This window comes from Canis lupus, chromosome 17 (assembly GCF_011100685.1).
Source record: "Canis lupus familiaris isolate Mischka breed German Shepherd chromosome 17, alternate assembly UU_Cfam_GSD_1.0, whole genome shotgun sequence".
In the NCBI taxonomy this organism is placed as follows: Eukaryota; Metazoa; Chordata; class Mammalia; order Carnivora; family Canidae; genus Canis; species Canis lupus.
Genome location: NC_049238.1, coordinates 50,926,620 through 50,951,672, shown reverse-complemented (window position 1 = coordinate 50,951,672; position 25,053 = coordinate 50,926,620). Strand labels below are relative to the sequence as shown.

Here is a 25,053-nt window from a genome sequence, read left to right as displayed (position 1 = left end):
TCTTATAGGGTACAGGGTCTATCATCCATAGTCAAAGAGAAGTGACATTGCCATTTTAATGGCAGGGAAGACTTCTATTTGGGTTCTCCAGAGCAGAGAGGCACATCATAATAGCATAGAACCTAGCATGACAAACCTTACAGTCATGGGAAGACAATAGCAAACAAAGCACGGCTTTTGTACTGTTTATTTTGGATAGAAGGAAGATACTTGGAGTTTGTGCTCTTCCTGCATCATTTTAGATCTGAAAATCCAAGCTCAACGCTGCATTTAAAAAGAACTGGTAAAAAAAAAAGAACTGGTAAGGATTTGGGAAGTGGGGCAGGGACGAAGCCATGCAATCGGTAAATTTCTGAAGAAACTTTTGCATAATATATTGATTCAGGAGATGTGTACCTGAGAAAATGATACCAGACTATGGCCTCTATTTTCATCCTATAAATTTCCACTGTACTTGAGGTTTTTTATTTTATTTTTTATTTTTAAAGATTTTATTTATTTATTCATGAGACCTACAGAGAGAGGCAGAGACATAGGTAGAGGGAGAAGCAGGCTCCCTGTGGGGAGCCCTTCTCAGGACTCAATCCCTGGACTTTGGGATCATGACCTGAGCCAAAGGCAGATGCTCAACCACTGAGCCACCCAGGTGTCCCTATACTTGAGTTTTAAATCTGACTTCTTGCACAGGATAGCTATAGGTCTTGCAGAGAAAGCAAAGAACGCAGAGAATGAACTCTCAATACTGTATACATACATATGCAATGGCCAATTTCATGATTCTCCCTTGTAAATCTGTAAGTTTTGCTGCAGATACTGAATCAAAATGTGAATTAGAAACAGAAATACAAAATGAAACTGAGAAAAGGGGAAAACAAATGATAAAATGCATAAACAAAAATATGCTCTGTTAAGACTGGCTACCCAAATTCCTTTATACTTCCAGTAGAGAATGAAAGCATTATTGTAAAGAAGAGACATAAAATATTTTTCTGATTCCATTAACCAGTCAATCAACCAAAAGACAAAATTCATTAACCATGGAGCTTGCCTCATGGAGCAAGTTATTGTCTCCATCACATTAAAGGCAATAACGACTAATTATCCTTAGATTTGCCCATGTGCGGAGCACTGCAAATTATAAAAAAACAAGTTTATTTTTCTGTATATGAACCCAAAATCTATCATCAATCTTCTTACCTTAATGTTTCCCAGATGGAAGAGAGCAGAAAGTGAAAGCTTGCTTTAAAATTATAATTCAGAAAGATGAGGTTGAAGATAAAAGCTAAGGGATCTGAAATTAATGATACTGAAACACACAACATGTCCTTCAATAGTCTACTCACAGGTCATTTGCATCTTCGAGCACTATACAGACCATATGAAAAGAGGTATCTGTTATTTTCATATAACCTATAGAGATTGGGTTTAAAATTTTACTAAGCTCAAATTTCTTCCTTTTGACTCTCTTCAAACCTTCGCTTCTTAAGATGGTTCCCTTTTAAGACTTGAAGAGGTACCAAATGCTTAAGATACAATCTGAAAAGTGTCCTTTGGATCAAGTATAAAAAATATACTTTAATTGGAAAGGAAGTAAATTCTAAATTTTTCACAAGAATCCCTTAGGAAATGGTGCCATTTGTTACAATGATTTAACATTTCCAAGATTTATTTAATTTCGTAGAGAGCCAACTTCTCTCCTTTAAATCTATTTCTATCAGTACTCATGTCCCGATTGCCGAGTTTCCAAGAGATGTATTCATACCCTTTAGTGTCCTCTGAAATTCAGGACTGCTTAACATGTTTCATTGTGGCAACTCCAATTTTATCCACAACCACACCGACATCGCCAAAGGTTACTGCAGTGTGTCAGGTCTTCACTATACAGCTTGCCTTTCTTCCTGAGCCAATGTCATCCAAAAGTAAATAGTATTAAGATGACTGAGACAATCCTGGCTTAAAGAATTCTATAGAAAGTGTCTCTGAGAAAAAAATTATTAACCTATTCCAATGGTCATTGAATTTATAAGAGCCCTTGACAGTAATCACTCAGAACCTGCTCTCTGATTCCATACACTTTAGGTATAAGTCCTCTGGAGAACATGGCATTGTATATAACTATATGAAAATTCTAATAAACATTTAACATTTACTGATGCTTACAAATATTTATGTATATAGGATCCATAAAGCATTTCATATGTATTATCTTATTTAATCCTTACAACTCTCTACATAATATATCCACATGCTCTTTCCTCCCATAATAAATAATGCTATCTTTTAAAAATTTTTATTTATTTATTCATGAGAGACACAGAGAGAGAGGCAGAGACACAGGCAGAGGGAGAAGCAGGCTCCCCATTGGGAGCCCGAGGTGGGACTTGATCCTGGGATTCCAGGATCATGCCCTGAGCGGAAGGCAGACGCCCGACCACTGACCCACCCAAACATCCCAATAGTGCTATCTTTAAACTAAATGGAAATTTAGAAATCATCTAGCCAAGGTATAAAGAAACCAAATGAAGATCCAGGCTTCGAAGGTCAATCTGTCTACCACCTACAATTTTAACTACTCCGTATTAGACAGTTTATATATTTCAAATTGACTGTTGGTGGCAAAGATGGCTTCATAATCCATAGAAGTTGGTGGGTAGGATATGTGTACTAAAGTTGCTAATCACTGCCCTTCTAGGTGTACATCCTCCTAAGAGAATATTCCTTAGGATTCCAACCATATTGCAGGCTGTCTTGCTATTATGCTCATCACATGATACCCACCCGAGCTTCTTGCTACTTATACTCCTTCTCATTCTCAGAGCTGACAGAAGAGCTCCAGAAACAGAGGCAGTTGATAATCAAGTCATTTTTATTCATTCAACCAATATTTATTAAGCAAGCACCATATGTCAGGCACTGTCCTAAGTGCTAAGGACACAGGAACCATCAGGGCAGACACAATTCCCTAACCTAACTGATTTACTGTTTACCTTTCTCTTGGATTCTACGAAATGCATATAATTAAAATAAACTTTCCTTTTATTCCTTAACTGGTTTGAAGAGATTTCTGTACCTTACAAATACACATAGTCTAGTTAAGACAGATTATTAGGGATTGAGCTGGCAAACAAAAGACTTTAGAGAAAAAGTAGAATGTCTGAAATTGGTTAGCAGGTGATTGCAGGGAAAAGGGCATTGAGACCTCTCATTGTTTCCCAGGAAGTTGACAGTCTGAGGAATGTGGCAGGCCAACCTCACAATGGAGGTATTTTCTTAAGTCCCCACTGAGGGTAAAGCTTTGGAGGACTAGGCTGTGCTGCCATTGATCAATTTAAAGAAATTGAAGAATATGAGTCATGAGAAAGCTTTGAACAACACTGAGCAAACATGAAAATGGGACAAACTCTGATCCTTGCTAGAATGTGGAGCTCAAAAATCCAAGAAAACAAAGAACCATCATGAGTCTCTACTGCAGGAATTCCCTTTTATCTGCAGGTGGGCAGCTGAGTGGGTTGAAGATGAAGTGCATAACTTGATCTTTCAAGTTATGTATTGATATGCCAGCTATCTTCATAATCACCATATTTCCTTGATAAATGTAAGAATACTGCAAGAAATTGTGGAGCCTTGATCCCTCAGCTTTCTCCAGAATGCTCTCCCCCATGTCCTCCTTGCCAAAGCAGTAGCAGTCTGTTCCTCTATATTCCATCCCTCATTGAATCTTGCCCTGTGACTCATATCTAAATACAACATGGGCTCAAAGGGTGATATGCAAAATAAAAGTAAAGAAGAAAAGAAGTATATCCAGAAGGTAATATAAATAAGAGTTTTCTAGGGACTCTCAGCAAAAACAGGGAAAACTGTAGGGATATGCATATTTGCACTACTTATTCAAGGACAACTAAACATAATCTTGATTGACAAATTAATTACTATAGGGCATCTCCCTGGAAAAGCTTGATTGAATGTACTAGCTAGAAGTTATTTTAACAGTTTGCTTGGTGGGCTGAAGGCAGATTTGGGTTTAGCACTGGCTTAGATGTTATTTAAGGGCCAGAACTCCTTTTGCATAATATAAACTTCAAAGGCTGCAAAAGAAGAATGATATAGTGTGGATGTGTCACATATGTTTTCCTTATGTTTCTCACCAGGGTCCTGAGGACTCTCTTCTCTCTCTCACACATCAAGAGGACATAGGTAATGGAATGCCTGAAGCCTTCTCTAAGACAGACTCATGTGTGAGTGACCAAAGGTAGATAATTAATTACATGGAATGGGAGTGAAGGATGGGTGGGTTCAAGTAATGTAGAAAATCAAAATAAATGAGTGCATTTATCCCAACTGGCAGTTGTTTGGGAATTTAGGGTTCACAGAGATCACTTTATAAAGATTCTTTAGTTCTGAAGCCCCAGTGGCAAAATCATAAGCAAGTCAGCCTATTAAGGTTTACCTGATTAACATTAGCTAAAACACACCTGAGTGTATCATGAGGCGACTCAAAGCCATTTATTCTAGTGAATATTTACAAAGATATTAAAATGTTAAAACGTCTAGGAACTACTGGATCTTTTGAGCTAAAATTAGTTCTTTATGGATGCAGAAAGCTATCTGATCTTTCCGTTAGAGTGGGGATTTACAGACGGTAAGTGACAAATGGTGTTCTGCCATTATGTTCTATCATAGTAGGCTCAGTGAGATCATGAATTTACTCTGAAGTTGTTTTCCAAAATCCTGAGTTTAGGCAGATTCTCCGATTCTCCACACTGGTTTCCTGACCTGTAAAGTGAGGGCTATTATGATAAGAATGGTGAAATGGAAGACTCTGGGGCCCTTCTCCAAACAGTAAACCAAGGCCAGATTAACTTGACCATTAAAGAAGTGAGAGAATTTGGCAATCTTACCTTATTGTTCAAGGACCGAGTTTATTCCGTGCAAAAGACTAATGGGTCCTGGGAAATGGATTCCTCCAAATTTTAAAAGATTCGATTTCTGCTGCATTTCTTTTTAACCAAATGTGCCCTGGATTTGGCTTAATTATATTATACTTTTAATATACCAATATTTTGAATAATTTAGGGACCTGAGTAGATAACTAAAAACCGAAAACATTTAACATTATAAACCAAATAACAGTGAAAGTGGGAAAGAAAATAAGAAAAACACATAAAAGCATATGGATAAAGAAATGATTAATGTAAATAAATCAAATAGATGTTTATAAATGATTTTATATACATTATCTCAGTTCACTTCCTAACAATACTGTGAGACAAACAGAATAGAGATTAATATTTTTAGTTTGTTGATGGACTCAGGGAGATTAAATAAGTTGATTTATTCACTTTCATGGCTTGAATTACCATGCAGAAATAGGCTGAAGCTCCCAACTCATCTCTATCATGTATCTCTATACTGTAACAGTCTTATTACTGGTCTTGAAGGCTCCTGATAAATTGCAGAGTCCTTTTCAAAAATACAAACCTAATCAAGTCACTCTCCTATTTAAAATCCACTGTTTTCCATTTTATCTCCAGCCTCCAGCCTGGTACTCTACACAGAGTAGGGGCTCCACATATATTTGTTGAGTAAGTGAACAGATTACTGAATTAATGCTGTAACCAAGTAGTTGAGCTTGCCTATGATCCTAGACCTCTTTATTTAGAATGCACAAAGGGAAAGCTTAGGAAATTCCAAATCCAGACACAGACTGACTAGGAAGTACAGGAATGATATAGCAATCCAAGTTTGGCTAAAGAAATAAAGTACTAGGCTATCGAGACTTCCTAGTATTCAAAATCCAGTTTCTCAGGCCAGGTTCCAGTGCTCCAACATCCAAAACCAAATCTAAGACATACTAATGTATGAAAGTGTAAGATGAAATCTATACACAGCAGAAATACCCAGAGGTCACTGGCAATTATGAAAGGGAAAGGAGTATTTTCTTCACACCTCCTGAATTCCTAATAGCCTCCACTTTAAAGGTAGGTGGTTTAGTAGCCTGTCAGGAAGAATTGCATAACAACAACATTTCTACTAGATGATGCCCTCAGCATAGGTACTATTTCTAGTAAGCAGCTGAGCCAACTGACTGTTATCTTACAAGAGCATCATTCCGAGAATCGGAAAATCGTTGGTTCTGGATCAGACCTTTCAGGACAACTGCAGAAGTTTCACAGACAGCTACCAAAAACAAAAATAAATTTCTTATGCCAAATAAAAGGGCCTCTCCAAACCTACCTGATTCATAAACTAACCAAAGATTTGAGTGGCCTACAAAAGACCTCTGAGCGTTCTGGATATGTATTAGCTGCTGGGCTGCTACTGCTAATGGTAAGCGGAGAAGCCACCACTTAATTCATGGTTACTGTTTTGCCGGCCATGAAATAAACCCTTTCATGCATTCTCTTATTTAATTCTGTGTTATTAGTTGCTATTATTATCCCTGTTTCATAAATGGTGCTGTGAGAAGTTAAAGAATTTACACATGGCCACACTAAATCCAAGTGGTGATTTGAATCCATTTGGTTGAACTGACTCTGAACTCTATGTTCTTACTGACTACACTATACTAGCTAAATATCTCAGGCTCATGGTAATGCATACAATTCCTCTATGTACTTGGGATCTAGGAAAATGGCAGCCCAGGGCCTCAGAGGCAAACACTCAAGGTACATTCACATTCTACCTTGTCCAGAGTTTGATTTCTTTCAGGACCTATACAGTTCTTGCAAGGACTCACAGACAATAGAGAAAATACTGCATGCACACACCACTGGGTAGAAAGATGTAAGTGTTAATTATCTTGTCATTTGGGGCTGCTTTTATACGCCTCTGTATAGTTACTTGAATCTTATGTATCATTTCTTTAAGATTTTTTTATAGACCACTGAGCATCTAAAGAAAAAAAGAATTAGGGGGATGGTATAGCAAAAAACATAGAATAGAATTCTTTCTTTTAAAGTAAAATAAATGGCCATGAAAGTTTCTTGACAGACAAATTACTGACAATCAGAAATGAAACATTAAAACTGATGAACCTTAGTGATTCCACAATATACGGAGGAAAAAAAATGCTTATTGGAGATACTGTCAGGTCCTACAAATGTTGGCTTTGAGCTGATCCTAAGTCTGAAAGGCTATGGCCAATATCAAATGGCTTTTCAGATATAGTACTGGCTCTCTGGAACCCCTTTTGGCAGGTTAACAAACTCTATTAGGTTTCCACCCTTTCATTAAGTGATCTGTTCACCTTTTAGCCTTAACTGAAAGCTAGCTCTCTGCGAAGGATACCAATTCGCCTACAGTTCTCTCAAGTAGAAGCTGCTCATTCTACATAAAATGTACTTCAGTATCAGGCCTAACATGGGTATCTTCCTTATTCCCCAGTGCTTCTCCTAGGCCATCACTCCTCTTCCTCTAGGCTCATATATTTTAGCCTTATCACCTCCAATCCTTTTTATCTTTTAGTTCTGACAAGATGTAGTCATGTAGTGATTCCCAATCATTCATCAGACTTATTGTTAAACCAATGCCACTGGTTGGTTGCCCACCCCAAAGCCCCATTCTTCCTTCTCTGTATATCAGAATGAAGTTCTACTCTTTCCTCAAAACTTCGAAATGAATGACTTTATACCCAATATTAAAAATCAATTTTGACTGGTCTAGCCCATCATCAAGCATATTTTATCCTCCTGGTAAATAATTGGTTAAGACCCAGGCACATAAAACAATTTGGATTAATTAGATGCACGGATCTGATGGATGATTTCTAGAAAAAAATTCTATGGCTGCTGGATATTATCATTTCTGAATATAATCTCTGGAATGTATTTATTTCAGAATGAGATTATGGTGATTTTTCTCTTTGTACTTTTGTTTTTTCCCCCAAAAATTCCACAAAAAGCAGGGTTTTTTTCTGCAAAATATAAAATTTTTAAAAAGCATGAGAAGATATTTACTTGATTATTCTGGTACTGGTCATGATGGAGTAATAGGAAGAGGACTCATCTTATCACCAGATTAAAAAAACTAAAAACGAAACCCCAAATTGGACGAAGCATGTGAAGGAATGGTTTTATAGAGATTAGACAATAGTCAGTGCAGCACTGTGATCTCTGAAAGAAGGAAAACAAACCAGGTAAACATACCTAGAGGCAGCTTCCAGGCTGTGAAGCAAAGCGGGCATAGGGAGGGAATCCAAACAAAGCATGGCAGTCTGAGTTGAAAAGTCACAGACTATAGTCCAGAATGCCAAGGAAATTAGTATTTCCAGTGCCAAATACCAGAGTGGTAGAAGCTACAAATCAAGAGAACTCAGGAAAACTTCAGAAGGTTCTCACTGAATACTTGGCTGGGTACTAATCTATGCATATATGAGAAGAAAGTACCCAAGACTGGGGAAAGGACCACCAGAAATAAATAGGCAGAATAATTTATGGAGCTTTTACAGAGCTGGGCATATTTTGTATGCCCACCAGCCAGAATCGAAAGGTCTCCTGATAGGTGGGACATGAGGTAGAATCCTTCAAAAGGTGTTGTTCTGGATTTGGGGTTAATAAGACCTAGATAAAGAGTGGCTCTGGACCCAATATAAACATAAAAGCAAGAGTTGAAAGATTCCAACCAATCCCATATAATGTAAATGCGAGTCACGACAAAAATCTAACACTATTTAAAGGAATGTAACAAAACACAGCACCAATAACATAAAATATTAGATGTCAGATATCAGAGCTTCCCCATGTGGTCCCCCCACAAGCTGATCTGGGTTTCCTCACATTGTGGCGGCCTCAAGGTAGACGGACTTTGTTAGCAGCAGCTAACAAAGGTGATGATGGCTGCACTACCTTTTATGATCTAGCCACTTAAGTTAAAACAGCCACTTTTGTCACACTCTATTAGTTATGATCAAGTCACAAACTTGCCCAGATTCAAGAAAAGGGGAGTTAAATGTCCCATCTTAATAAGGTAGTGTGAAGGTTCTAGAAAAAGATGTGGGGAAGGCGATACTACTATAGACATCTTTGAGCAATGTAATCTGCCTCATAGATCTGAGTGAGCATCTAGTATTTCCCTTCAGTTGGAAAAACTACCTTTTAAATGAGTTGTAGTGCAAACCTGGCAAACAAATTTTCTTAACTTCTCTTTACTTGAAATGCCTTTATTGTATCTTGATTTTTGAAGGATATTTTTTACACGACATAGAGTTTTAGGTTCACGCCTTTTTGTTTTTCTTTCCTTTCAGTACTTTGAAGATATCCTATTGCCTCCTGGTAACACTGTTTCTGATAATAAGCAGTCATTTTTATCATTGCCTTTCATTATGTAATATGTCTTTTCTTCTTGGGGCATTTTTAAGATTTTCTCTTTTATTTATTTTTATTTTTTAGTAATCTAACCATAATGTACTTGGGTGTGGCTTTCTGTTTATCCTGCTAAAGATTTTTTTTTTTTATTGGTGTTCAATTTACTAACATACAGAATAACACCCAGTGCCCGTCACCCATTCACTCCCACCCCCCGCCCTCCTCCCCTTCTACCACCCCTAGTTCGTTTCCCAGAGTTAGCAGTCTTTAAGTTCTGTCTCCCTTTCTGATATTTCCCACACATTTCTTCCCCCTTCCCTTATTTTCCCTTTCACTATTATTTATATTCCCCAAATGAATGAGAACATATAATGTTTGTCCTTCTCCGACTGACTTACTTCACTCAGCATAATACCCTCCAGTTCCATCCACGTTGAAGCAAATGGTGGGTATTTGTCATTTCTAATAGCTGAGTAATATTCCATTGTATACATAGACCACAGCTTCTTTATCCATTCATCTTTCGTTGGACACCGAGGCTCCTTCCACAGTTTGGCTATCGTGGCCATTGCTGCTAGAAACATCGGGGTGCAGGTGTCCCGGCGTTTCATTGCATTTGTATCTTTGGGGTAAATCCCCAACAGTGCAATTGCTGGTTCGTAGGGCAGGTATATTTTTAACTGTTTGAGGAACCTCCACACAGTTTTCCAGAGTGGCTGCACCAGTTCACATTCCCACCAACAGTGTAAGAGGGTTCCCTTTTCTCCGCATCCTCTCCAACATTTGTGGTTTCCTGCCTTGTTAATTTTCCCCATTCTCACTGGTGTGAGGTGGTATCTCATTGTAGTTTTGATTTGTATTTCCCTGATGGCAAGTGATTCAGAGCATTTTCTCATATGCATGTTGGCCATGTCTATGTCTTCCTCTGTGAGATTTCTGTTCATGTCTTTTGCCCATTTCATGATTGGATTGTTTGTTTCTTTGGTGTTGAGTTTAATAAGTTCTTTATAGATCTTGGAAACTAGCCCTTTATCTGATATGTCATTTGCAAATATCTTCTCCCATTCTGTAGGTTGTCTTTGAGTTTTGTTGACTGTATCCTTTGCTGTGCAAAAGCTTCTTATCTTGATGAAGTCCCAATAGTTCATTTTTGCTTTTGTTTCTTTTGCCTTCGTGGATGTATCTTGCAAGAAGTTACTATGGCCGAGTTCAAAAAGGGTGTTGCCTGTGTTCTCCTCTAGGATTTTGATGGAATCTTGTCTCACATTTAGATCTTTCATCCATTTTGAGTTTATCTTTGTGTATGGTGAAAGAGAGTGGTCTAGTTTCATTCTTCTGCATGTGGATGTCCAATTTTCCCAGCACCATTTATTGAAGAGACTGTCTTTCTTCCAGTGGATAGTCTTTCCTCCTTTATCGAATATTAGTTGCCCATAAAGTTCAGGGTCCACTTCTGGATTCTCTATTCTGTTCCACTGATCTATGTGTCTGTTTTTGTGCCAGTACCACACTGTCTTGATGACCACAGCTTTGTAGTACAACCTGAAATCTGGCATTGTGATGCCCCCAGATATGGTTTTCTTTTTTAAAATTCCCCTGGCTATTCGGGGTCTTTTCTGATTCCACACAAATCTTAAAATAATTTGTTCTAACTCTCTGAAGAAAGTCCATGGTATTTTGATAGGGATTGCATTAAACGTGTATATTGCCCTGGGTAACATTGACATTTTTACAATATTAATTCTGCCAATCCATGAGCATGGAATATTTTTCCATCTCTTTGTGTCTTCCTCAATTTCTTTCAGAAGTGTTCTATAGTTTTGAGGGTATAGATCCTTTACATCTTTGGTGAGGTTTATTCCTAGGTATCTTATGCTTTTGGGTGCAATTGTAAATGGGATTGACTCCTTAATTTCTCTTTCTTCAGTCTCATTGTTAGTGTATAGAAATGCCACTGACTTCTGGGCATTGATTTTGTATCCTGCCACGCTACCGAATTGCTGTATGAGTTCTAGCAATCTTGGGGTGGAGACTTTTGGGTTTTCTATGTAGAGTATCATGTCATCGGCGAAGAGGGAGAGTTTGACTTCTTCTTTGCCAATTTGAATGCCTTTAATGTCTTTTTGTTGTCTGATTGCTGAGGCTAGGACTTCCAGTACTATGTTGAATAGCAGTGGTGAGAGTGGACATCCCTGTCTTGTTCCTGATCTTAGGGGAAAGGCTCCCAGTGCTTCCCCATTGAGAATGATATTTGCTGTGGGCTTTTCATAGATAGCTTTTAAGATGTCGAGGAATGTTCCCTCTATCCCTACACTCTGAAGAGTTTTGATCAGGAATGGATGCTGTATTTTGTCAAATGCTTCCTCTGCATCCAATGAGAGGATCATATGGTTCTTGGTTTTTCTCTTGCTGATATGATGAATCACATTGATTGTTTTACGGGTGTTGAACCAGCCTTGTGTCCCAGGGATAAATCCTACTTGGTCATGGTGAATAATTTTCTTAATGAACTGTTGGATCCTATTGGCCAGTATCTTGTTGAGAATTTTTGCATCCATGTTCATCAGGGATATTGGTCTGTAATTCTCCTTTTTGGCGGGGTCTTTGTCTGGCTTTGGAATTAAGGTGATGCTGGCTTCATAGAACGAATTTGGAAGTACTCCATCTCTTTCTATCTTTCCAAACAGCTTTAGGAGAATAGGTATGATTTCTTCTTTAAACGTTTGATAAAATTCCCCTGGGAAGCCATCTGGCCCTGGAGTCTTGTGTCTTGGGAGGTTTTTGATGACTGCTTCAATTTCCTCCCTGGTTATTGGCCTGTTCAGGTTTTCTATTTCTTCCTGTTCCAGTTTTGGTAGTTTGTGGCTTTCCAGGAATGCGTCCATTTCTTCTAGATTGCCTAATTTATTGGCGTATAGCTGTTCATAATATGTTTTTAAAATCGTTTGTATTTCCTTGGTGTTGGTAGTGATCTCTCCTTTCTCATTCATGATTTTATTAATTTGAGTCTTCTCTCTCTTTTTTTTAATAAGGCTGGCTAATGGTTTATCTATCTTATTAATTCTTTCAAAGAACCAACTCCTGGTTCTGTTGATCTGTTCCACAGTTCTTCTGGTCTCGATTTCGTTGAGTTCTGCTCGAATCTTTATTAGCTCCCTTCTTCTCTTGGGTGTAGGATCTATTTGCTGTTTTTTCTCTAGCTCCTTTATGTGTAAGGTTAGCTTTTGTATTTGAGTTCTTTCCAGTTTTTGAATGGATGCTTGTATTGCGATGTATTTCCCCCGTAGGACTGCTTTTGCTGCATCCCAAAGATTTTGAACGGTTGTATCTTCATTCTCATTAGTTTCCATGAATCTTTTTAATTCTTCCTTAATTTCCTGGTTGACCCTTTTATCTTTTAGCAGGATGGTCCTTAACCTCCATGTGTTTGAGGTCCTTCCAAACTTCTTGTTGTGATTTAGTTCTAATTTCAAGGCATTATGGTCCGAGAATATGCAGGGGACAATCCCAATCTTTTGGTATCGGTTCAGACCCGATTTGTGACCCAATATGTGGTCTATTCTGGAGAAAGTTCCATGTGCGCTTGAGAAGAATGTGTATTCAGTTGAGTTTGGATGTAAAGTTCTGTAGATATCTGTGAAATCTATCTGGTCCAGTGTATCATTTAAAGCTCTCGTTTCTTTGGAGATGTTTTGCTTAGAAGACCTATCGAGTATAGAAAGAGCTAGATTGAAGTCACCAAGTATAAGTGTATTATTATCTAAGTATTTCTTCACTTTGGTTAATAATTGATTTATATATTTGGCAGCTCCCACATTCGGAGCATATATATTGAGGATTGTTAAGTCCTCTTGTTGAATAGATCCTTTAAGTATGATATAGTGTCCCTCTTCATCTCTCACTACAGTCTTTGGGGTAAATTTTAGTTTATCTGATATAAGGATGGCTACCCCTGCTTTCTTTTGAGGACCATTCGAATGGTAAATGGTTCTCCAACCTTTTATTTTCAGGCTGTAGGTGTCCTTCTGTCTAAAATGAGTCTCTTGTAGACAGCAAATAGATGGGTCCTGCTTTTTTATCCAGTCTGAAACCCTGCGCCTTTTGATGGGGTCATTAAGCCCGTTCACATTCAGAGTTACTATTGAGAGATATGAGTTTAGTGTCATCATGGTATCTATTCAGTCTTTGTTTTTGTGGACTGTTCCACTGAACTTCTTCTTAAAGGGGAATTTTAAGAGGCCCCCTTAAAATTTCTTGCAGAGCTGGTTTGGAGGTCACATATTCTTTTAGTTGCTGCCTGTCTTGGAAGCTCTTTATCTCTCCTTCCATTTTGAATGAGAGCCTTGCTGGATAAAGTATTCTTGGTTGCATGTTCTTCTCATTTAGGACCTTGAATATATCCCGCCAGCCCTTTCTGGCCTGCCAGGTCTCTGTGGAGAGGTCTGCTGTTACCCTAATACTCCTCCCCATAAAAGTCAGGGATTTCTTGTCTCTTGCTGCTTTAAGGATCTTCTCCTTATCTTTGGAATTTGCAAGCTTCACAATTAAATGTCGAGGTGTTGAACGGTTTTTATTGATTTTAGGGGGGGATCTCTCTATTTCCTGGATCTGAATGCCTGTTTCCCTTCCCAGATTAGGAAAGTTTTCAGCTAGAATTTGTTCAAATACATATTCTGGCCCTCTGTCCCTTTCGGCGCCCTCGGGAACCCCAATTAAACGTAGGTTTTTCTTCCTCAGGCTGTCGTTTATTTCCCTTAATCTATCTTCATGGTCTTTTAATTGTTTGTCTCTTTTTTCCTCAGTTTCCCTCTTTGCTATCAACTTGTCTTCTAGGTCACTCACTCGTTCTTCCACCTCGTTAACCCTCGTCGTTAGGACTTCTAGTTTGGATTGCATCTCATTCAATTGATTTTTAATTTCTGCCTGATTAGCTCTAAATTCTGCAGTCATGAAGTCTCTTGAGTCCTTTATACTTTTTTCTAGAGCCACCAGTAGCTGTATAATAGTGCTTCTGAATTGGCTTTCTGACATTGAATTGTAATCCAGATTTTGTAACTCTGTGGGAGAGAGGACTGTTTCTGATTCTTTCTTTTGAGGTGAGGTTTTCCTTCTAGTCATTTTGCTCAGTGCAGAGTGGCCAAAAGCAAGTTGTATTGGGAAAAAGAGAAAAAGAGAGGAGAGAAAGAAGGAAAGAAAAGAGAAAGAGAGAAAAAAAAGGGGAAGAAAAAGAAAAAAAAAAAAAAAACGAAAAAAAAAAAAGGAAGAAAAAGAGAAAGAGAAAGAAAAAGAAAGGAGAAAAAAAAGGGGGTGTGGGAAGGAAACAAATCAAAAAGCAAAACAAAACAAAAACAAAAACAAAAACAAAAACAAACAAAAAAAAGAACCACCGGGGAGTATCTTCTGATTCTGTGTTTTTTAAGTCCTTGGCTTCTCCTGGAAGTTGTCCGTCTAGCTGATCTTCTGGGGGAGGGGCCTGTTGTGCTGATTTTCAGGTGTTAGCAGTTGGGGGAGCTGCTGTGCCCCTGCCTGGTGCAGGGCTCAGTGGGGGTTGTTTACCCCGTGAGGCCGCAGGAGGAACAGCCCCAGTGGCGGGGCAGCTCTGGAAACCTGGATTCAGCTCCGGCAGGAACTCCGTCTGCAGGGCCTGGAGGCTCCGGGGCGGGGCCGCTGATCTGCTCACCTGGGTCAGGAGCGTCCTCGCTGTCCTGGGCCCTCCCGGCCTCTGCCTGTCCCGGGGGAGGCCGGATCCTGGGCTGAGTCCCGGCGCCCTGTGCTCCGGAGCCTGCGCTGGTGGATTCGCGCTCCCGGGCCGCGCAGCCCCCTCCGCGGAGCTGCCGCCCGAGCCCCTCCGAGCTGCTCCTGGAACCGCGCAGCCCCCTCCGCACGGAGCCTCTTCCTCTGCCCGAGCCCCTCCGAGCTGCTCCCGGGGCCGCGCAGCCCCCTCCGCGGAGCCGCCGCCCGAGCCCCTTCAGCTGCTCCGGGTCCCGCCGGGTCCCGCCGTGCGCGCTGCAGCCCTTAGGGAGCTCGGCGCACTCTCCTGGGCGCGCAGTTGCTGTTACTGTCCCGGGGAGCCCGAGGGCATCCTCGCCCTCCTGGTTCCTGCTCCACCTCCCCACGAGCCCCTTTCCCCCGGGAAGGTCGGTGCAGCTCCTGCTCCTCCTGGACGGGGCTCTCCTGTCCTGGGGACTCTTGCCCCGGCCTCAGCCCGGCTCCTCGCGGGGCCCCTCCCCCTTGGAGGCCTTTGTTCCTTTATTTCTTTTTCCCCGTCTTCCTACCTTGATAGAAGCGCGAACTCTTCTCACTGTAGCATTCCAGCTGGTCTCTCTTTAAATCTCAGGCCGAATTCATAGATTTTCAGGATAATTTGAAGGTTTTCTAGGTAGTTTGGTGGAGACAGGTGATTTGGAGACCCTACTCTTCCGCCATCTTGCTCCTCCCTCCCTATCCTGCTAAAGATTCATTGAGCTTTTTGAATCAATGCATTAATGTTTTTTTTATCAAACCTGGGAACAATTTCAGCTATGGTTGAAAGTACTAAATATATTTATATGCAGATTTTTAAAGGCCCTATTATTTTCAACATTTCTGTTATCAGTGGGTCTATTTCTATTGCCTGTCACTTCTTGTTAGGGGTCACATTCTCCTGTTTCTTTGCATGTTAAATCTTAGCCTTTTGCTGTGAAATTGTTGAGGCTATGTGGTTAAGAGTCTGAAATTTTTTGTGTGTTCCTCATCCTTCAAAGACAGTTGAGTTTTGTCTTGGCAGGCGATTGTTTTATTGGTAGGTTACCTTTATTTTGTTAGGTATCATTATTTGGCTTTCTTAGGATGTATGAAGATTGGCTCTTACTCTAGAGCTTGAATACTCTTAAGGCCTAACTTTTGGGGGTCTTATTGAGTGCAAGATGATTAGCTGGTCTCTCAACTTTGGTTGGCCAGAATTCCAATGTCTCTTAGCACTCACAGATCTTCAGTGGCTGTTCTCTGCCAGGCTTCCCAGGATTTTACCCTGCACACAGCAACTTAGTTTTTGACCATCAGAGACTCAAAGGCTCTCTGATGTAGACTTCTAGAGCTACTTCTCTAAACAATTCCTTGCTCTCTTGTATCTTGCCCCACAAAAAACCCAGCTGCCTCACCAGCCCTATATATTAATCTCTGGTTTTTGTTTTGTTTTGTTTTCTGTGCAAAACTCTGCTTTTGATTTGGGCTCTACTTTACTGTGCAGCTGTTTGGACAGTAAGTAACCCCAGACAGAAAATGAGAGTGAATGTCAGGTTTATCTCGTACATTTCCCCTTTCTGAAAGATCACAACTTTGTGCTACTACCCAATACATGAAAAGAATTGCTTTCTGCATTTTATCCAGTTTTACAGAAGTTTATAGCAGAAAGGTAATGTTGATAACTGTTACTGTGTGGTGACTAAAACTGGAAGTCTCTAGTAAGTAATTCATTAAAAACAGCATAGCCAATAAAAGCTTAATTTCTAGTCATCAAAAGTCAAACAAGAGAAACTAACAGGCAGCAAAAATAAAGAGATAGAGAAAAAGTATTAGCAGACTTTTAGAATTTTCCACTAATTTTTCTTAGAGTCAGAAAAAAATTTCAAGTTGTCATATCATTTTTGTTCATTTTCATTTCTGACACCACAATGAACATCAGAACACTCTTTATTTCTTCCTTCTTCTTCCTAACCAGAACTAATTTTATGTTCAACTCCAAGGGGATGACTCATGATGAATCAACTATCCTAATAATGATGGTCTTCTATCACTTTGCCAGATAATCTTGTGGCCTCCCTCAGAGGTGGAGGTAACCATGGAACTGTATTATTACCAATGAGACATACGGGGAAGCTTGTTAGGTGTCTCCTGAAAAGGTTTTAATTTTCTTAATAAAAGGACTAAGTGACACTGGCCTCTTTTTCCTGTCTTGAATGTAAATCTCCTCTTATTTTTTTTAAAAATTGAAGTATAGTTGGCATACAATATTAGTTACAACATAATGATTTGACAATTACACGCGTAACAAAATGCTTACCACAAGTATAGTTACCATACCACCGTACAAACTTACTACCCTAATAACTATACTCCCTAAGCTCTAATTTTCATCTCTGTCATTTTCTTATTTTTTAAGTAGAATTTTGTATCTCATCTACATCACTTATTTTATCCACCCCTCACTCTCCCTCTGGCGATCACAGTTTTCTCTATTTATGAGTCTATTTCTGTCTTTTTTGTTTTATTTTTTAGATTCCACATTAAGTGAACATATATTATTTGTATTTTTCTTTCTGACTTATTTTACTTATAGCATAAGACTCTCCAGGTCCATCCATGTTGTTGTGAATGGCAAGATTTCATTCTTTTATGGTTGAATAATATTCTATCATAGAGATATGTCACATCTTTATCCATTCATCTATCTATGGACACTTAGGTTGTTTCCATATTTAGCTATTGTAAGTAATGCTGCAATAAACACAGGGATACATATATCTTTTCATATTACTGTTTTATTTTCTTTAGATAAATATTTAGATGCAGAATTATTGGGTCATATGCCATTTCTGTTTCTTTTTTCTTTCTTTTTTTTTTTTTTTTGAGAGGAATGTGATCTCTTCTGACTATAATATGTATGAAGAGGAAAAGTCCACACTTCCAAGTATGGCAGAGGAGAGGGAACAAAAGAGTCTGGGTCCTTGAATTATCAATTTAATTTCACTCATAACGTGGAATCTAAAAAACAAAACAAATGAATAAACAAACAAAAAGCAGAATCAGGCCTATAAATACAGAGAACAAACTCATAGTTGTTTGGGGGATGGTAGGATGGGCAAATGTGTGAGGGGAAGTGGGAGATACAGGCTTCCAGTGAAGGAATGAATAAGCCATGAGTATAAAAGGCACAGCATTAGAAATATAGTCAACAATATTGTAATAGCATTGTATGGTGATAGATGGTAGTGCACTTGGAGTGAGCATAGCATAAGGTATAGAGAAGCTGAACCACTATGGTGTATGCCCGAAACATTGTGTGTCTACTAAAAAAAAAAGCCCAAGTCCTTGATGACATCACTGAGTAACTAAATCAATATAGCAACCAACTGTCTCCAAGAAAAATAAAACCTATTTTTTAAAATCACTCTAACATTCTCTGTTTCTACCTGTAATAGAAAACATTTCTGACTGGTAAGTGCACACACCTTTGTTCTTTAGATGAAGAAGAGTTTGTAGATAAGATGTAAAAATGGTTTTAAAATATTAAAAAAAAAGTAGTTGGGAACTGTATTCTTTTGAAGGCTTTCGACTAATCAGGTTTTCTTTGATGTGCATTAAATGCATGTCTGCCTTATATCCCCACCCCTGGGATTGCAAACTTGTTTGTGGCCAGAGATCTATATTCTGCATAGGGGCCTTGGCACTTCTGGGTGCTCAAATTAGCTTGCTGATAGGCTATTTCTACACGCCTTTCAAGTTGTCTCTATCATCCAGGTATTCATCAACTCCATCAGGAACAAAGACCCCACAGACCTAAGCTTATCTTTTTCTTTTTTTTTTTTCATGGGCGTGAGTACACACACAGGTAAAACAAACAAGTAAAGAGATGCTTCACTGTCTTACGTTCACATTCTCTGACATCCAAGTTGAACTGCTGTAATGCTCCCAAGGTGAGTTGTCTTACTTCAGCTTCCAGCAAAAGTTGCATCAAGGATGTGGCTAAATGCTTGCAAGCTGACATACATGCTGTCTGGGCCACCTTTCCCTGAAATAGAAGAGTGTAAATCATAATGTTATTGGACTAAAAGGAAATCCCAACAAAAATTACAATAATTTTTTTCTTTTTTTTTTTTAAGATTTTATTTGTTTATTCATGACAGACACACAGAGAGGCAGAGACACAGGCAGAGAAAGAAGCAGGCTCCTCACAGGGAGCCCGATGCAGAACTCGACCCCCGGACCCCAGGATCACACTCTGAGTCAAAGGCAGATGCTCAACCGCTGACCACCCAGACGTCCCAATAATTTATTTTTCATAATTAGGGATTTCTTTAAGATTTTCTCCAGTATGATATCCTTGGCATTCAATAATCTTGGATTAATAGCACCTGGTGGCAATCATCTTCACTACTACCTTCATTACCATGAGTTATATAGCTATAACATTAAAATTCATAAAGCCCAGCTATTTATTCAAGAAGCGCTTTCCCCCCAAAATACACAGTAGACAAATAATATTCAGAGGGTAAATTTCAAAGTCCCTTCCAAAATTACTAGAATCCTTAAAAAACAAATGTAAACAAAATTCCCTAATTTATCTAGAAACTATAGTGTTATCAAAGAGGAAGACAAACCATGAGAGACTCCCAACTCTGGGAAACAAAGGGTTGCAGAAAGGGAGGTAGGTGAGGGGATGGGATAACTGGGGGATGGGCACTAAGGAGGGCACATGATGAGATGAGCACTGGGTGTTATACTCTATGTTGGCAAACTGAATTTAAATAAAATTTAAAAAAAAAGAAACCAGAATGTTTACTGCTTTATTGATTGAACACATAAAAAAATGTAAAGAAAAATCCAAATTTTCTGAAAAAAATAAATAAAAGGATTTTTATTTTTTATTTTTTTTTATAATGAACACTGAGGAATGCCTAACTGGCTTAGTTTGTGGCATATGTAACTCTTGATCTCGGGGTTGTGAGTTCAAGCCCCACGTAGGGTGTAGAGATTACTTTAAAAAATACAATATAATCTTTAAAAAAATTGTTCCTCATCTATACAGTTCTGTTTGTATGTTCTGAAGATCCACACTCTAGAAGATTTAAGACAAGTGGAAATACTTAGGGACTACTGTACAGGCCAACTAAAAAAGAGGCAATGGAAGCATATTGAATCCTAAAGAGAAAAGTCAACATTATAAATGAAACCTACATTAAATGGCTTGCTTTCAGTTAAACCCACTGGAGACCTGAAACAGGTAGCACACCAAGGAGAACCAGAGAGTTCAACAGTAACAGGCTCTGGGTAAACAATCAGAGGGGGCAGATCCAAGCTGTGAGAAGCCCTGTGGCTTTTCCACAGAGAGAGTGGGAATAGAATGAAGGAAGGAGGGTAAGACTAAACCAGATCAGAAGCCAGAGAAAAGGGTAAGAAACTATCTTTTGGGCATTAGCATACACCCAAGGTGGCTGGACTTAAGCAGGTGACATCTTATGCTATTTCATTTCATTTGCAGAATCACTGCCACAAGTTGGTATTCTTTTTTTCTTGTAGATGAATACACTTCTGTGAAGTTCAGAAATTTTTATGAAATCAAATGGCTATTTATTAAGCATTTCTACCCAGTCCTAAATCTGTATCTTTCCAGTAAACCATCACCTAAAAAGCAGTACTAAATCTTATACTGTCTTACAGGGAAACATTGAGCAAAAACTGGTCCAGATGGTAACAAGGTTAATGGGTCATCCAGGATGTAGACTAGGCCCACATAGGTAAGATAGTGGTAATTCAGGAGCCAACTCTTCAAATACTGAGTATTGGCTGCGGTGTCCTTCTTAACATGTGGCCCAAAGTAATCACCTAGGCCAAGATAGATGCTTAAAGAACCCAACAAGCTGAACATGGAGATGTTGTGAAAATCAAAGAGCTAAAAGCCCGATGAAGCTAGAGGCTGAAGAAGATAGCATTTGAAAGGCTTGTTTCAGCAGCCAAAATAGGTTGCCATGGAGAAGCAAAACTGGACCGGTAAAATGAAAATAAGATAGCTGAGAGTCAGAAAGTCCCAATCTTTATTCTCTACTACTTACTGGCTGTGTAATTTGGGATAAGATAGTTGATACTCCTGACTCCTGATTCATCTAAAAATAGTAAATGGTTTATTACCCTTAATGTATCAACATGAAACATAGACTTGGCTTTCAAGTCCTCATCAATATATATCAATCAAGAAAGCCAAATGCACTTATACATTATCAAATGTTATACTACTCTTAACATATTGAGTTATTTAACTGCCCTCCAATTACTTTCCATTCTACTCCCCTTCAAGCTAATTATTTATTCCTAAACAAAGTGATAATTGCAGAAATGAATGTTTCCAGTGTTAAATATTTTGCCAACTCTAGAAAGCATTTTGGAACTTTGCTAATTCACAGTCCACTACCCATTCTTTTTTCATTTCTGGTTTCCATTACCACCACAGTGTCCATAGGTTTTCTAAGAAAAGATAAACATAGACTCAGTCAAAATCACCAACATATCATGCAAAAAAAAAAAAAAAAAAAAAGGTGGTTTCACCCTCTTAAGTAATCTTTTTTAAAAAAAAAAACAAATGCATTTTCTTTTCTTTTTTTTTTTAAGATTTTATTTATTTATTCATGAGAGACACACACACACAGATAGAGAGAGAGAGAGAGAGAGAGAGGCAGAGACACAGGCAGAGGGAGAAGCAGGCACCATGCAGGGCGCCCGACGTGGGACTCGATCCCGGGTCTCAAGGATCACGCTCTGGGCCGAAGGCAGGTGCTAAACCGTTGAGCCACCCAGGGATTCCCTCCAAAGAATATTATTAAACTCAATTAGAGAACCTGAATAAATATCCACTCATTAAAATCATGCATAATTCCCTCCATTCTAAACAAACAACAGCTTAAAAAAAAAGGCTCAAGGATGATAGTCAAAATATCCGGGACAACATATATAGTGTTATTTAAGCCATTACTAGGCCTACAATGAGATGGTGAACCCCTAGTAATAAAAAATAAGAAAAACATAATAAAAATAAAAGAAAATAATTCCTACTTAACTTGTCATGAGAAATTAAGAAGTCCAAAGAGAAAAGCATTGTCCAAAGAAAACTGGGAATATATATTCAGGATGTGGATGTAAGGAGAAGTCAGAGGAGGGATTTACCAGATGCTTTACACCTGGTTCTGAGACTTATCCACTTGCTTCACTTTTTTATTCTCAGTCACCTTTTAAGAAACCCAAGAAATCTTAAAAAACAAACAAACAAAAAAACAAAAACAAAAAACAAAAAACAAAACAAAAACAAAAACAAAAACAAAAACACTTTTTGCTACATATGAGGTATACTTACAAGCAGTACCTGGGCGAATCTTAAGAATATAGCTTGATGACCTTTTCATATGTAAATACCTATAAAACTACCATCCAGCTCAAGATACAGAACATTTCCATAGACTCAGAAGCTCCCCAAGTTGCCTTTAAAATCGGTAGACCCACCCACACCATGAGATAACTCTTCTGACATACAGCCCCATAGGTTAGCTCTGGCTGCTCTTCAACTTCATATAAAAAGATTTCTCCAGGCCTCTTTTATACCCAGCTTTTTTTCACTCAGCATGTTTTTGAGATTCATCTAGGTTATTTCATGTATCTATAGCTTGTTCCTTTTTATTGCTGAGGAGTATGAGTAAATCACAATTTGTTCATTTTTTTTTTTTTTTTTACTGGTATGTATTTGGGTTATTTCTATTTGGAAGCTATTACAAATAAGTCTTTAAGTGGAAATATTCATTTTCCTTGGAAAAATACCTAGGTGGGAGATTGCTAGATCATAGGGTAGTTATATATTTAATTTTATCAGAAACTGCCAAAGTTCTTCAGAGTGACTGTGCCATTTCATATTCCCATGAGTAATGTATGAGCTATCCCATAGCCTCTCCGACACTTGATATTGTAAAAACCTTTTGAATTCATGCTATGTTGCCAGAGTATAGTGGTATCTTATTGTGGCTTCAATGTGCATTCCTTCAGAAGTAATTCTATTGAAGCATATTTTCATACCTTCTGGTCAAACGGATATCCTCTTTCAAAAGGTACTTGTTCAAGTTTTTCTCCATGTAGTGAGTAGACGTGGAGACTATCAAACATGTTTTTATTTCTTTTTAAAAATATTTAGTGAAATTCTAGTTAATATACAATGTAATATTAGTTTCAATATAGTGTACAATATAGTGTTCAATATTAGTGTACAAGATAGAGATATTGCATAGGCACCTTTGTTGAAAATCAGGCTCCCTATTCTGTTCCTTGATCTTTTTGTCAAACTTTATGCCAATACTTCACTCTCTTACTTACTAAAGCATTATAGTAAATACAGAAACCAGGCAGCATAAAGTTCCCTAACATTCTTCTTCTTTTTCAAAATAGTCTTAGTTATTTTATTTTAGGCTTTGAATTTTCATAGAAATCTTAAAATCAGCTTATTAACATCCATACTTATTTCCTTCAAGATTTATATAGCTAGTACAATTCCACACACGTTGAAGAAATGTTACTTCATTATATATCATGGATGCCTTAGGGAATTGCGGTGTGATTCTCACCTAGAAGCCTGATGGAGAAAAGTTGCTTTACATTAATTTTGGGAAAACTAACATTTTAATAATATTGAATCCATAAATACAGTATACCTTTCTATTTAGTTAGAGTTTCTTTCATTTTTTTGGTAATTTTTTTAAAGTTTTGAGTTGCACATATTTTGTTTGTTACATAGTATTTCCAGTATTTTGTTTGTTACAGAGTATTTCCAGTTTTTTGATGTTGTAAACTACACTGACTTTTAATTTCAGATTTTAATTCCTCTTTATTTGTACAAAGAAATAGACCTGTTTTGGAGTGCCTGGGTGGCTCAGATGGTTAAGCATCCAACTCTTGGGTTTCAGCTCATGTCATGATCTCAGGGTCAGGGATGGAGTCCTGAGGTAGGGCTCCATTCAGCATGGAGTCTGCTTGAGAGTCCCTCTCCCTCTCCTTTCCTCCTCCCGCCCCCACTTGTGTCTGTGCTAGTGTGCTCTGTCTCTCTCACTCTCTCTAAAATAAGTAAATAAGATCTTTAAAAAAAGGAAACAGACCTGTTCTTTTCATAGTGACCTTGTATCTTATGATCTCAGTTTTACTACCTTTTTAAAAAAAATCTCTTAGAATTTTCTAGATAATGGCGTTATCTTTTTAAAAAAGAAAAAATTTTCAATGTCCTCCTTTTCAATTAGCACACTTTTTATTTCTTTTATTGTCATTTTGCATGAACTAGCTCCAATAGGGTGTTGATTTAGAATGTTGAGAGCAAACATCCTTGTTTTGTTCCTAATCTTAGAGGTCAAACATTTAGTCTTTTACCATTAAGTAAAATGTTAGATGTAGGTTTTCACAGATACCCTTTTATTGGATTAAATAAGACTAGATTTGTCTCCTGAGAGGTAGATTTTTTTTTTTTGAAAGAGTGTCCATTTTTGACAAAATCTTTTTCTGCATCTCCTGAGATTCTTTCTCTCTTTCACACACACACACATTAAATAAGCTTATTTCTAATAAAGAAATTGAATTTATATTTTATAACCTTCCAATAAAGAAACTCTAGACTCTGATGAATTCACTAGTGAACTCTATCAAGTATTAATGGAAGATACTAAACCAATTCTAGACAAAACCTTCCACAAAATATAGGAGAGAAAACATTTCTAAACTCATTTTATGAAACCAACATAACCCTGATGGCAAAATCAAAGGCAAAGATGATACAAGAACAAAAAAGTAAAAACCAACATCCTGCATAAACATACATACCCAATTTCAACACAATTGCAAATCACATCCAGCATTATATAAAAAAGATGATACATTATGTCTAATTGTGGTATATTACATAAACATGTCTATTATTTACTTCTAACTTATTTCTGTTGCAAATGGCAAACACAGTTGGTAAGAACTTATTCCTTTT

The 25,053-nt window shown here is 38.1% G+C and overlaps 1 protein-coding gene and 1 long non-coding RNA gene across 23 annotated transcripts in view; one reads left to right on the top strand and one right to left on the bottom strand.

Moving 5' to 3' along the window:
- Positions 1–25,053, bottom strand: part of EXOC6B (exocyst complex component 6B) — a 628,567-nt gene that overhangs the window by 173,622 nt on the left and 429,892 nt on the right. For 11 of the 13 annotated variants that reach the window (XR_005372563.1, XR_005372564.1, XM_038561771.1 and 8 more), the window contains one exon: positions 18,930–19,071. Coding sequence is in view for 10 of the 13 variants with exons in the window: in XM_038561771.1 (XP_038417699.1) it covers positions 18,930–19,071 (142 nt within the window). In the remaining 3 variants the exon portion in view is untranslated. Of the gene's footprint in view, positions 1–17,893; positions 18,045–18,929; positions 19,072–25,053 lie in introns of those variants that run through there. The other 2 variants (XM_038561776.1, XR_005372565.1) reach the window with 2 other exon arrangements.
- Positions 1–25,053, top strand: part of LOC111090664 — a 71,510-nt gene that overhangs the window by 6,265 nt on the left and 40,192 nt on the right. For 4 of the 10 annotated variants that reach the window (XR_005372570.1, XR_005372572.1, XR_005372568.1 and 1 more), the window contains exons 2-3: positions 4,149–4,249; positions 18,892–18,976. This is a non-coding gene — a long non-coding RNA (uncharacterized LOC111090664). Of the gene's footprint in view, positions 1–155; positions 302–4,148; positions 4,250–18,880; positions 18,977–25,053 lie in introns of those variants that run through there. The other 6 variants (XR_005372566.1, XR_005372569.1, XR_005372573.1 and 3 more) reach the window with 5 other exon arrangements.